This window comes from Bufo bufo, chromosome 6 (assembly GCF_905171765.1).
Source record: "Bufo bufo chromosome 6, aBufBuf1.1, whole genome shotgun sequence".
Lineage (NCBI taxonomy): Eukaryota > Metazoa > Chordata > Amphibia > Anura > Bufonidae > Bufo > Bufo bufo.
In genome coordinates this window covers 242806062-242821211 of record NC_053394.1, presented here as the reverse complement: position 1 = coordinate 242821211, position 15150 = coordinate 242806062, and the positions used below count along the sequence as shown (strand labels likewise).

Here is a 15150-nt window from a genome sequence, read left to right as displayed (position 1 = left end):
TTACATATTTTTTTATTCATCATTCATTGATTTCCATGATGTCACATCTACAGATCTGCACGTGCAGTCAGAAATATTCAAATCTACTAAGATGCCAATGTCAAACGACTGCAAACATAAAGATAATCAAAACAGCAAATCACATTTTGATCATATATGATTCCATTTTATCTATACTTTCCAATATACAAGTTCAAAGTCACCAGTGCATTAAGGTCAATAGCAATGTTATTTGTCAGAAGAAATCTATGTTTTCTGTCAGGCAGATTAACATATAGGAAATCATGTTATGACATTGTCTTGTGTAGTAGCTCAGAGTCTATGTTCATGGTTTCTACAATACATGTCAAACCTTATTATTCACTGTATTAAATGCAGTGAAGCCATGCAACATATTTAACAAATGCGTAGACAATAGTTGTTAAAAAATAACTCCAAGGACAATTTACTGCACTTATTTTGCTTTGCTGCACCATATGTACTTAGCATAGTTAACTTTATTGACTTTCGGTAAATTAACTAATATGTAAAATGCTGTAGTAACCAGATTTGCTAAACAGCAAGGTGAACTGAGTTTATACACCAATGATCTGGATGGCAGACTGCCTGAATTGCTAATGTTTTATATATTATTTCTAATTAAGCTTGATTTTTACCATAAGGAAATTCAGAAAAAGGTTTAAACAAAAATAAAGATAAAAAACTCTACAGTTGACTTTTCAACTTCTTTTGGATATACCGGTAATACCATCAGTTATAAAGTATTTTATGTTTTTTTCTGACAGTGTATAATTTAACATGTTTTTTATTTTTTTAAAGATACCATTGCAAGCATGCTATAGCTAGTACATCCAACTTTATATTCTTGCTTTCAATATTACAATTCTGGATCTATAACAGGAGTGTAGCTATAGGTTATACAAATATATCATCACACATTGGGCTCCTTAGGAATTTTTAGTTGACAGTAACCATAACTGTAGCAACCAGTGTCAGGCAGCTGCTACCAAGGCTAATAAAATCATTGGATAAATCAAAAGGGGCATAAGTAGAGCACATAGTTCTGCCATGTATTAAATCCCCAGTCAGACAGCACATAGAGTATAGTGTATAGTTTAAGGCACCAGTGCATAAGGAATACATAGCAGGACTTGAGTGTGTTCAGAGGAGGGCTAAAGTAATAACTGGAAATGGTGGACTACAGTACCCAGAAAGATTATCAAAATAAGAGTTACTTAGTTTCGAAAAAAAGATGACTAAGGGGCGATCTAATAACTATGTATAAATATATCAGGGGTCAGTACAGAGATCTATCCCATTATCTATTTATCCCCAGGACTGTGACTGTGACGAGGGGACATCCTCTACGTCTGGAGGAAAGAACGTTTGTACACAAGCATAGAAGAGGATTCTTTACGGTAAGATCAGTGAGACTATGGAACTCTCTGCCTGAGGAGGTGGTGGTAGTGAACTCACTTAAAAAGTTTAACAGGGGCCTGGATATATTTCTGGAGTGTAATAACATTACTTGTTATAGTTACTAGAGATGGGTTGTTGATTCAGGGAGTTATTCTGATTGCCTGATTGGAGTCAGGAATAATTTATTCCCCTAAAATAAGGAAAATTGGCTTCCACCTTTTTCAGGCGTAGAAAAAGGAAGCAAAGCAAAGAAGCTTTCTTACATTTAGAACTGGTGGAGGATCCACCAAATTAATGTAGAGGCCTGCGCCTCTTCATAACTCCGGCGGATCTAATGCCAGTGCACAGCTTTAATAAGAGCGGCATCTAAAATGACTGTCTTAATAAACATGCCCCTAAATATAGCTTAATAGCACATAAAGGTAGGGGTTGCAGTGCAGACATATATGAATACATAAAAGAGCAAAGAACAGATGATTTTTATCTAAGACAAAAAGGGTGAGTAATTTGTTACAGGAGTTTTCTAGATTAATGATGTTGATGACCTATCCCAACATTCTCAAATTGGTGGGGATATGATTCCCCACTTAGTTGTTTATGACCCACTTAGTTGTTTGAAAGGTCTGTGTTGCTTCTGTGAGCATTGCAGACTCTCTGTCTACTTGCACACTGACTAAGTGGTAGTGGCAGTTCAAGGTATTGCAGCTTAGAACAAGTTCACACTTCAGTTATTTGGTCAGTTATTTCCATCAGTTATTGGGAGCCAAAACCAGGTGTGGGTCAAAAACAGAACAAGAGCAAATTTTTTCATTATACCTTATCTCTGAGTAGGCTTTACTACTAGTTTTGGATCACAATAACTGATGGATATAACTGACCAAGAAATTGAACTGCAAACTTGGCCTTAGTGCCATTCACTCAAATAAGAAAAAGCTGCAATATCTTGCACCTTTACTACTAATTAGATGGCATGTAGCTAAGCAACCCCACATAAGTAGTAAAGAGCCTGCAGTGCTCCTTCAAGTAATCGGTAGACCCTCACTAATCTGATATGGGTGGTCTATTTCAAGAATAGACCATCAATATCCTGGTATTGTAAAGGTATTTTGAAGAAGTAAATACTTCTCTCCCCTTTAATTCTGTCTTTTATATTACCTTTAATCTTCTGTGTAATACAGTCTTCCTTGTAACATATTGGGTTAGAGATAGTTAATACCCATTCCCTATTATGCTGAAGCCACATTCCTGAGAAGTGGATATCTCAGAGACATGCATGGTGCACACTGTAGGAGGGGCTAAAAGGTATAAATTCTGTTACACACATACATTAGTTGGCACTTCCTTGAAGTCTTCGTTCTAGGTAGGATGGGTGTCGGCCATGTGCGGTAACATGGCCGACATGGAGGATTTGCCAACTAGGCCAGTGATTATTATTTACTTTTTTTTATTATTCTGTATGTGATTTGTATGTGTTATCTTGTATTTAATTACAATCTGTAAATATAGTTATTCATTTAGCCTGTATAAGCATATTCATTCTCAAATCTGTTGAATTCATGTTTTAAAATAAATCCTGAATCTGGAAAACCAGTTTAAAGGGGTAGCCCAAACAGGATAGCCTTTCTCCACATGTGCTAACAAGACATCAACTTACCAGTCACAGAGAAAAACTTCCAGAAATGTATGGATCTTGTATAGGCAAAATTTCAACAATGCTACATTTTACTGTTAACCATTTGCATTGCTACAGGAGAAATCTGTGATCACACAGATCAAGATGTTTTAAGCAATCCTGAAGCAATCAAATGATACCTAAGCAGTTTTTGTTTTTCAGATGGGAAAAGTTATTCCATAAATTCAGTTGTGCACCCATGTCTAATCCTCCTAAATATTATGACATGCACAAATTGCGTGCTTAGAATACTATGTACACTACTTTCACTCTTTCATTGCAACATAAAATATATACAGTATTAAGAATTTTAATACAAATTGTGAGGACAAAAATGGACAAATAATCAGTGGTTAAAACACAGAATTTGTAACAAGTGGCAAATTGAAAGAACAAACAGTAATTGGAAAATTCATTCTTTAAGTGGACCATGAAATTAACTGTGCTATAGAAATAGATCATGACTAATTTTTTAAGATTTTCTTTTCCTGTGGTTAACAACAAAATCATACTGTATGTATTTTAATAAAATACACATAATTCAGTGCATGCTGCATGTGGTCAATACTTTTTTGACAAACATGAAAAAGTAAGTATGACAGTTTTTTACTGAAATGTCAGCATTGCTCTTTGCATAATATTAAGCTTGGAACAAATATATAGCAAAACTGAAAATACAATAAGTATTCAGGAATGGTATGTGGCTAAAGTGACTGGATCTAAACTAGTAGCAATATATGTTCTACCACTTATTTGCAGAAAGTTGAAGTAAAAAATTCATTTGAACGTTGAAAGGACAAGACACTTGGCAGGGCTATGACTAGATTGTTAATAGACCACATGATTTTGCAGGTGAAACAATTGGATCAATAGCTGCATGCTTTCGGGGAGAAACTATGGTATTACCAGTATAGTTGTGCTGCCATTAACTAGAAATTTGGAAACCCTGCCTGCCATTTATTCATGCAATTTTTTTTGTTGTTGCCACTAGCGACTGACAGTACTTGGAACTGTACCCTTGCAATGTTTTCTTTATTAGCAATTTTTTTTATTTTTTATAAAGCTTCAGTTTCTTTTATTTTTAAACATTTTATCGTCCATTTAACAAGAAACAAAAAAAAAAGTCAACTTGTGGGCTGCCATCATCTAATTATTCAGGTCATTTGGCACCTTTAATTAGGACTCAACAAGATTACAATTGTTTGCCAATATAACTTTTCATTTTAATTTAATTAAGTCACAACATAAAATTTACTTTCACAATGCAATAAAGTAAAGCAAGCATATTACACGATAATATATTCAGCTTTCATTTGAGAAGTCAATCCTTTAAGAACCAAAAACTGAGAATTTTTTCAAACTTCAATCTTCCATTAGCTGTCACAAAAATCTATTACTATAAGTCCATGTGGCAGATTTCCAAAGTTCAGATTACAAGGATATGTTGACCCTTATGCTGTGCAATACTAATTCTCATAATTCTGAACATCTATGATATTTATGCTCCCGCCTATGTAATTTAGTAACAACTTACAGTGAATTTGAAAGAGAAATAATAATCATTTTATGTGGCAACAACTAAAAACGATTAAGTGAAAAATAATTGTTGTTTCTTTAAGAATAGATTTATGAATACTACTTATATAGTCAGGGCTGAAAATGTGGATGTATATATCCCCGAATTTGTAGTTTTGCAAGGTCACATGAAACATAAACAACTAGCATCAGGTGTCATTAACTAGTCATATTTCATGTAGTCTAAATGTAAATATGGTTAGAAATCTTTAGCTACCAGATATTAAAGTTTTGGGTGAAGAGATGATTCCATAATTTAAATGCTATTTTAAAATAGTTTAAAGCCTGGATGATTGTTTCTATAATACCTTGTACTGCTTATGCAATATTGCTATACTGACAGTCACCAGCAGACTGCAGCAGAGAGGTATAGCCTGATGGGGATACACTGCAGGCAGACTGTGCTGCTGCGTTAATTGTCCAGATAAAAAAAAAAGGCTGATCTGGGCTGTTTACCCCGTAGATGCTGCAGTCAATAGTGACTGCAGCATCTAAGTAGTTTAGGGAGAGGGGGCTTCATCTCTCAAGCATCAGCACCACTGTGAACAAAATTATGGGGTATCATTGGCTGAGTATGGCAGCCAGGAACATAATGAAGGACCCCAGGCTTGCTCAGTAATTTCCCATTAGAGCTATACAAGAGGCAGAGCCCGGATAGTGTCTGTCAAAATAGCACTGGCATTATATTACACAGTATATTCAGTGCAGTGCATTATAGAAGTGATTAGAAGATCACACGTTAAAGTTCGATTGTGGGACTAATAAATTGTAAAAGAAAAAAAGTCAAATAAAATTGTATTTCTTTCTTTCAATTCTCTTTTTATTGATTTTTTTAAAGTAGACATAAAATTGAACAGGAGGTACAATGTTGCCAGAATGGACAGGTGGCATGAGTAACAGAGACATCATGTAACATAGTATTTTGACATTGCACAACGATCTATAATAGACATATTGTACCAAAATGTTGAGGGTTATAACTGTAGTGGAAGAAAAAGGAAGGGAGTACTAATAGGGGAGGTAGAAAGAGGACAGAATAGGGAAGGGGAGAAGGGGGGGAGGAGGGCTCATAAAGAATAGAGGTCTTAGACTATTTAATCTTCTGTATCTTGAGGTACATCAGTTAATTGTTGAAGGGCAAATGAGGTTGAGCGGAAGGTAACCCAGTCTTTCCAGATCAATTGGAACTTTGTGTGTGAACGTAGTTCCCACGCCGAAAGTTCCTCCATGAGGAATATATAGTTGACCTTTTGTAGCCATTGAGAAATGCTGGGAGGGCTTTGATGATTCCATCGCAGCGGAATTAGAGATTTTGCTGCTGCCGTGAGATGTTGGAATAATACCCGTTTTGTGTGCGGTATATCTTTTAATCTTATATTAAGTAAGATGGAGATAGGGGAGGGATCTTTATCTAAAGAACAGATACTCTTGATAAGTTTGATCACCTCCGACCAAAAGGGTGTCAGCACGGGACAAGACCACCACAAGTGGAAGTAAGAACCTTGCGAGAGGTTGCATTTCCAACATATGTCAGAACTGAGACAGTTCATCTGCTTAAGCCGCATTGGAGTGTGGTACCACCTGGACGTTAGTTTAAATGAGTTCTCTTGGAGATGGATGCATCGGGATATACCGTGAGATTTACTGTATATTTGTTTAACCTCTAGTGATGTCCATGTAGTCCAAAAGTCCCTACCCCATTCCGTGACATATCCTCTGTCTAGAGGTGATTTGACCATTTGTAGGATTTTATAGACTTTTGAAAGAAGATGTTTAGGGGTGCTCTGTGAAGCTACCAACTTTTCAAAAGCTGTGAGGTCCCTAGTGACATTTCCTTGACATAAGTAAGGCATTACTAACGAGCGTATGTGTTCCCTCTGTAAAAAGTGGAAGGAAGTATGTGTCAGAGGGTCATCCAGTGTGTCAGTGTTCAAAACGGAGTATAGTAGAATTAATTTCATATCTTGTGTTTTAAGGCTCGTCTCAGGTGATTTTCTTTGGGATAGTTCTGGTATATCAGTTACTGACATTAGAGGGGAGAGGTTAGGGCTATTTTTTTCTGCGTATGTGAACCAAATCTTCAACGTGGTTTGAGTGATGGCATTTTGTGTAAAGTGGGCAGGAGGTTTACAATCTATTTGGTCTTTCTGCCATAGGAGGGATCTTAGTGGGCATTTCGCTAAGTGTTCTTCTAATGGAATCCATAATTTGTTAGTATCTTTGCGTAGCCAGCATATTACTCTAGACAAGTGAACAGCCTCATAATATTGTTTCCAGTCTGGCAAAGACATACCACCTCTTCGCTTGTGTTGAATCAGAAGGTTATGGCATTGTCTAGGTCTACTGTCACACCAAAGAAAGTTGCTAATTAATCTCCTGATGTTTGTAAAGAATTGCGCCGGGAGGGGGATTGGAAGAGTTTGAAATAGATATAGTAATTTGGGGAGTAGTATTGCTTTTATGAGATTCTTCCGTCCCATCCAAGATAAGAAGGGGAGGGACCAGGACTCTAGTATTCTTTTAAACAACTGTGGGATGGGGCATAGTTAAGGGAGTACAGTTCATTCCAGACAGTGCTGAGCTTAAGTCCTAAGTATGTGATGTGCGATTTCGGCCAATGGTTTGGATAATGTGACTGTAGGAGGTTTAGTTCTATACCATCTATATTGAAGCATATAGCTTCTGATTTAGAAGCATTTATCCTGAAGGAGAGATTGCAGCGCAGGGAATGCTGAGGATGGGTTAGATATTAATAGTAAAATGTCATCAGCGTAGGCAGCTGAGCTATGTATGTATTTCCCATCGTCGAACCCAGTGATGTCCGGATGAGCTCTAATCAACGCTAAGAGGGGTTCTAATGAGAGGACAAATAGGATCGGTGAAAGGGGCCATCCCTGACGAGTACCATTTTTAATCTGAAAAGGGGTTGATAGGGATTGATTTATGCATAGTCTAGCCATGGGGCGTGAATTCATGATGAAAATGGCATCTATAAAAGTTTGTGGGAAGCCGAAGTATAGTAAAACCTGTTTCATGTAGGTTCAATCTACCCTGTCGAAGGCTTTTTCCGCGTCTGTCCCCAGCAGCACCAGTGGTGATTTCCTGTGTGATGCTATTTGTATCAGAGACAAGACCCTCATAGTATTGTCTTTTCCTTCTCTGCCAGACACAAATCCTCCTGTTCCGGTGAAATTAATTTAGGAATTAGAGGTTAAAGTCTATCAGCGAGGAGACCAGCATATAATTTCAAATCTACATTAAGTAGCGAAATTGGTCTGTAGCTGCCACATTGGGCGGGGTCTTTACCCTCTTTATGAATGAGGGTAATATACGCCTCCAGTGATTGTTGTGGTGGTTCAGTGCCTGACAGATAAGCATTATACAGTACAGACCGAAAGTTTGGACACACCTTCTCATTCAAAGAGTTTTCTTTATTTTCATGACTATGAAGGCATCAAAACTATGAATTAACACATGTGGAATTATATACATAACAAACAAGTGGGAAACAACTGAAAATATGTAATATTCTAGGTTCTTCAAAGTAGCCACCTTTTGCTTTGATTACTGCTTTGCACACTCTTGGCATTCTCTTGATGAGCTTCAAGAGGTAGTCCCCTGAAATGGTCTTCCAACAGTCTTGAAGGAGTTCCCAGAGATGCTTAGCACTTGTTGGCCCTTTTGCCTTAACTCTGCGGTCCAGCTCACCCCAAACCATCTCAATTGGGTTCAGGTCCGATGACTGTGGAGGCCAGGTCATCTGGCGCAGCACCCCATCACTCTCCTTCATGGTCAAATAGCCCTTACTTTCAACGTTTTCCCAATTTTTTGGCTGACTGACTGACCTTCATTTCTCAAAGTAATGATGGCCACTCGTTTTTCTTTACTTAGCTGCTTTTTTCTTGCCATAATACAAATTCTAACAGTCTATTCAGTAGGACTATCAGCTGTGTATAAACCTGACTTCTCCTCAACGCAACTGATGGTTCCAACCCCATTTATAAGGCAAGAAATCCCACTTATTAAACCTGACAGGGCACACCTGTGAATTGCTCACAGAAGCACCACAGACCTTTCAAACAACTAAGTGGGTCAAAAGTGTGAAGTGAAAACCATTTCAGGGGACTTCCTCTTGAAGCTCATCAAGAGAATGCCAAGAGTGTGCAAAGCAGTAATCAAAGCAAAAGGTGGCTATTTTGAAGAACCTAGAATATGACATATTTTCAGTTATTTCACACTTGTTTGTTATGTATATAATTCCACATGTGTTAATTCATAGTTTTGATGCCTTCAGTGTGAATCTACAATTTTCATAGTCATGAAAATAAAGAAAACTCTTTGAATGAGAAGGTGTGTCCAAACTTTTGGTCTGTACTGTATGTGTCTGTCAATTGAGGGAGGAGAGTTGAAGAGAAAGTCTCATAGTATGAGCATGGTGGGCCATCTGGGCCTGGGGTCTTACTTTTAGGGCTTCTTCGCAGGGCAGATCGGACCTCTCCCTTCAGTAGGGAAAAAAATGTCTCAGGGTGTAGCCTTGGGAGATTTGCTTGTGTTAGAAAGTCTGAGATTGACGAGATGTGTTCTGACGAATCTGGTTTTCGGTCAGGGTGATGTATTTGATAGAGAGAAGAGTAGAATTTAATGAACTCATTTTCAATCTCTGTCGGAACTGATGTGATGTTACCTGAACTTGACCTAATCTCAGTGATATGCGTTCGGGGTTTTTTCTTTTTAATGAGCGACATCATTAATTTTGAGGCTTTATCGCCATGTGCATAAAATGAGTGTTTGGCGACATAAAAATCTTAGCAGAGGATTTGTTTAGAATGTCTTTTAATTGAAGTCGGGCCTCAGTGAGTTGTTGAAGATGGGAAGCGATTAACGATTTCTTGTGGAGCTTATCTAATCGTAAGATCTTATTTTGTAATAACTGTGTTTGTAATTCCCTTTGTTTTTTATGATATGTTCCTGCCGATATAAATTTGACCCTTATTGTGGCTTTGTGGGCCTCCCAGACCAATGGAATGGAGACCCCATTGTTTACATTTTGTTGAAAGTATGCTCCTAAGCGAGTAGAGATCTTGTTGAGTACAGTGGGGATAGAAAAAAGAGTCTCATTTAATCTCCAAGGTGGTTTAGTTGGGGGAGAATCCGAAAGTTGTAGGACCACTTCTAGTGGAAAGTGGTCTGAGTGGGTGCTTGGGCCGATTGTCACAGATCGAATCTTGTGAAGGGAAGAATGTTGTAGAAAGAAATAATCAATCCTGTGATATGAGTTGTGAGGGGCTGAGAAGACAGTATTCTACCCTCACTATCTTTATGTATATGGTTAAGCTCGAACGAAATATGTTTCGATAAGGCAATAGCTACTCCTCTAGAGTTTTTAGTGGGGGTGTGAGAGTGGAACCATTTATCGTAGAAGTTTTTACGCAGGGTTGGAGTTTTAGCTTCAAGGAAGTGGGTCTCTTGGAGGAAAATGATGTCTGTGTGCGCTTTTTTTTAATGTGTGTAGTATTTGGCTGCATTCGATTGCTGAATTAAGGCCTCTGACGTTAAGGGAGGTAAGATTTATGGTGGACATAATAAAAGGAGAAAGATCAGTGTCCAATCTATATGTACCATTATATCTATTGGTGGGGGAGAGTGTGGTGAGCCCATGAAGATTAGGTAAGAAAGAGAAGTAAGAGGGGGTGGGGTGGTGGGGTAAGTGCATAAGATAACATTACACAAATGTAAGGACTGGTGAGAACCATCAGATAGTAAACACATCCTAAAAAATAAAAAATTCAACGGTGTAACTATCATGAACCGACAGCCTTAAGGGCCGTTTCTCAGCGAAAAGTGGGATGTAAATAGAGAGGAGAGCTGAAGAAACTTTAGTCTGCTTGTCAAACAAAGAGTTATGAGATCACTCCTTATTAGAGTGGAGAGGGGGAGACGGGGAGGACCAGTACGCACGGCCACACCCCTGAGGTCAGGGGGGGGATGTTGGAATGAGGGTGGAACTGCTGTGTAGGAAAGCAGTGGCACTCCATTCGTCGTGGCTCAACCCGCCAGCAAACTGTGTAAATCACTATTTACCATAAGTGAAACAAAACCTCAAAACGTCCTAACAAATGGGCATAGTGAATTCAACAGAGTCTTATATCACCCTGTTCCTGCGATCTTCAAGTGGGGTCGATATCAATTCTTCTAGGAGTCATCTTCCCCTGACGTCTTCGGTTACGGTTGCGTTTCTCGGAGTTGACTGTTTCCCAAGGTATAGGCGGTGGGATCGCTGGCAGCCCCGTTAGATCTTGTATTGGGGACCAATCAGGAATATCTAAGTCCGAGATTTGGAGTGATGCTAGCATATCTGGAAGCTCCATATGATCACGTAAGACGTATCTTTTCCCTTCAGAGGAGAAGGATAGCCCAAACGGGAATAGCCATTTGTAAGGGATGTTTCTTTTCCTCAGAACTTCGGTCAGGGGTCTCAGAATATTTCTCTTGGATAAAGTGACTCTCGCTAAGTACTGAAATATTGAGATCGTCGAGCCTTCTATTTTGGCAGGTGGATTAGTGAGCGCAAGACGCAAGATGTCGTCTCTCACCCTTGAATGGAAAAGTCGGCATATTACGTCTCTGGGAGGCTCTTTTGGCAATGGTTTAGCTCTTAGAGATCTATGTGCTCTTTCAATGATTATCTCAAGGTGGTAGTTTTCACCTAAGATTGCAGAGAAGATCTGTTTAGCTGTATCAGGAAGGGCCTCGGGGTGATGGATTCTGGAATGCCTTTGAGTCGCAGATTATTACGTCTGGCTCGGTTCTCTTGGTCTTTCATCCAGTTAACCATCTTGTTCATATGGGTTTGGCACGATGCAAAGGTGGAGGATGCGGCTTCTGTGTATGAGACAAGCTGTGTCTGTACATTTTCAAGCTGTTCCACTCTACCTCCGATATTCCTCACATCTTGTTTGATATCTTGTAGCTCTTTGATTACTGGTTCAAGTGCTTTGGAGAGGGCCTTGCCTAAAAAGCCTCTCGAGATTGGGAGGCTCCGTTCTTCCTGTGCGTCTTCTAGGTCACTCTCCATCTCTGGAAGATCGTGGGGTGTAGAGTCACGTACTGATTCTTCAGATAGTGGAGATCTGTGTAATTGATTTAGTTTGGTTGGTACAGCTACTTGTTTCTTTTGTACAAAGGAATCTAAGGAGCCTGCAATACGCGTGGTGGAAGAGGGTCTTGACTTGCCAGGACCAATTTAAACCATAGCGAGAGAGATGATACGTTTTTTTAGTTTTTTTTTTCTATTTATTTATTTATTTATTTTTTATAAGTAGGAGCAGAAAATAGGGGGAGGATAGGGTAGTTGACCTCTCTGCTTGTGACCCTTGTCGGCTGGAGTGGCAGTTTACAGCATCATAATACCTCCTCTACCCTGTACTAAGGAGATTGAAAAATTGGGTCAGTGGCCCTATGTATTTTGGACGAGAACCTTGTAGATCTTGGTGATTTCACAAAGAATTTGAAAAGGGGATAAGGTAGTGTGGGGCGGTATTCCTCTATACCAGGTAGAGGTTATTTTATGATAGCTCAGACAGCTTGAGGGATGTGCTTGCTTTGTATCTGAGAGCAGAGTTTCCCTTAGATTTGCACTGGGGGTGTACAGGCTTGAGGGGTGTAGAATTTGTGGTCCCCGATTGCCGCGAGGCCAGATTGAAGTAGAAATAGGTCTGCAGGTGGGGGGGCAAACAGTTCTGATGTAGCCTTTATTGCGCAGCAGTTCACACACTTATTCGGGGCTGAGCAGGAGCGGAGGCGCCAGGTAGGATCGAGCACCCCGGCATGTAAACGAGCATAGGTCGGATTGCGAAGACCGACCGCTCAGTGTTATAGCAGTCCCTGCTGTGATTTTAGTGCCTGGTGTACAGCACAAAGGGCAGCATTCGGGTGATGAAGGGATCCAAGTTACTCCAGGCCCTCTACCCGATGATCGTCCCGCCTCCCTCACAGCCGCTCATGAGAACAGCCGGAGCTCCACACCTCCCGTCCGACTCTGGTGGGTATCCGTAACAAACAGGTCCGATGTAGCCTTTATTGCGCAGCAGTTCACACACTTATTCGGGGCTGAGCAGGAGCGGAGGCGCCAGGTAGGATCGAGCACCCCGGCGTGAAAACGAGCACAGGATTGCGAAGACCGACCGCTCAGTGTTATAGCAGTCCCCGCTGTGATTTTAGTGCCTGGTGTACAGCACAAAGGGCAGCGTTCGGGTGATAAAGGGATCCAATTTCTCCAGGCCCTGTACCCGATGATCATCCCGCCTCCCTCGCAGCCGCACAGGAGAACAGCCGGAGCTCCACACCTCCCGTCCGACTCTGGTGGGTATCGGTGACTTACCCACAATTTATCGGGCCTGTCTCATGCAGCGCTGGGTCCTTGGGAAGTTAGCGGTGTGTCGGCAATTGGGTGTCTTTATGAAGATAGATGAGATCCGCTTCCGGGACCTGTACTCGAGGACGGGGATCTTAATTGCCAAGAAGGCCGCAGTTAGTAGCTAGAGTCCTTCCTGACGTATCAGACCCAGAATTGGCTTGAACTGCAGCTTGAGAGGAGAAGAGAAGATTAGTCAGGATTCCAAGGTTCTGGAACCCAAAATAACATTGAGATGTGAAAGGATTCTTCTCCTATGTGCAGAACCTGGTTATAAGCTGTCTTCCCTGTTCGGCAGCAGGCCACGCCCCCAAATAAAATTGTATTTAATGGAAAAAAACGGAACATTTTAAAAATACACCTTTTTTTGAAAAAAAAAATGCTTTTCAATAAAAAAAAATAGCTAAAATTTAAATCCCCACTACAAATTTCATATTTCTATGTCGGTAACAAAGTGCACTACACAATTATCATGCAATTTATCCTACATTGCTGTAATAAAAAGCCAGAATAGCTATATTTTGCTTATTTGCCACAAAAAAAACCTGAATAAAAAGTGATCAAAAAGTCCATGTATTATGTACCAAATTGATCTTGCGAGTTATCTTGCAAAAATCAAGCCCTCACACTGCCTTCTAGAAAGAAAAATAAAAGTTATGGGTCTTGAGAAACAGCTATGCAAAAAAACATTTCAAGGGGGTTTTATTGTGCAACAGAAGCAAAACATGAAAAACAAATGTGTGTATAAATATGTATATTTTGTATAGCTATAATTGTATTGACCGAGAGTTATGTTATTTATGCCCAAAAATTTACATCGCAAAATTTATAGCATAAAAACTGTGGCAGTATTGCTATTTTACTGCTTAATTAGTAAGTTATGCATATAACAAAATAGTGCCATTGAAAACTTCAACTTGTCCCACACAAAATAAGTCCTCCTAAGGCTATATTGACAGAAAAATTCAAAGTTATAGAAATCCACAATAAACTAAGGCCGAAAACAGACTGGTCACTAAGGGGTTAAAGGGGATATCCAATGAATCATTTCCATGCCAAAGACCTGAAAAGCTGTTAATGGTTGTTTTAACATGATTTTCAGTTTTTCTAGCAGAAAAGTACCTTACTTTGCTTCCAAGTGCCCCTTAGTGTTGCTGCCAATCTGTGATTTTGAGGGTGGACTCTGTATAAGAAAGAGTCTGCTCCCCTTCTGGCAACTGAGAATATAGAGGATTAATACACAGAAAAAAATAGCTGTCCACCAGCATTCAACTCATTAGATGGACATGCAAATGTGGCGCCATACAATTTCAGTAAATGTCATCTTTTTTAATCATTTAAAAAAAAATATTTATAATTTTGGGTGGGATATTTAATGGAATTAAGTCATTCGTTATGAGGCTCGACAACAATATCATATGAGGCAATAAAATAAAAAAAATATTTACAATATTGCATAATAGTAAATTTAGTACAATATCATGGCTACATTTTCATACTATTTAGTTTATAGATGTTTCACCCTTGATAGACCTCATTTAGTATTTGACAGCAGAGATTGATGCTACATATAATTACTGTCTCTTTACAATCTCTACCTTTCACCTTTCATATTAGTATATAGTCTACAATGTGCATGCTGATGTCAGAAACAGGATACAAGAAGTTAACCCAAAAAAACAAATGAAAGCAGACTGCTATTACCTCTGGGAGAAAATATCTCTGTATGGGCTGCCATGTTGCAGAGCTATTCCATAGCCTTTGCTACTAATGCTGTTTCCGATGACAGTCACTGAACATTCATCATCCGTGAGGGCTGCATACTCCACTACTGTCACATCCCATAAGAACGCATAGTTTCCTTTCTTTGCCTGGAAGTAAGAAATAATAGAAAGACAAAGAAAACATACACAAATGTTAAAAATATATTATTTTTTAGAACAACTGAGAGACAAAAATAAAGAAAACTACACAATGACATATAAACATGAAGAAATTAAAGGGGAAGGAAGTTACTTTAACAATCTGTCCACCCTCTACTCTGATGCTTCTAGCCTATGCCAGTCACTAC

The 15150-nt window shown here is 39.3% G+C and overlaps 1 protein-coding gene across 1 annotated transcript in view; it reads right to left on the bottom strand.

Annotated features, from left to right (window-relative positions):
* Window positions 1-15150, bottom strand: part of GRID1 (glutamate ionotropic receptor delta type subunit 1) — a 1665856-nt gene that overhangs the window by 63896 nt on the left and 1586810 nt on the right. The window contains exon 14 of the mRNA XM_040434606.1: window positions 14784-14950. Coding sequence (XP_040290540.1) covers window positions 14784-14950 — 167 coding nt within the window. The remainder of the gene's footprint in view (window positions 1-14783; window positions 14951-15150) is intronic.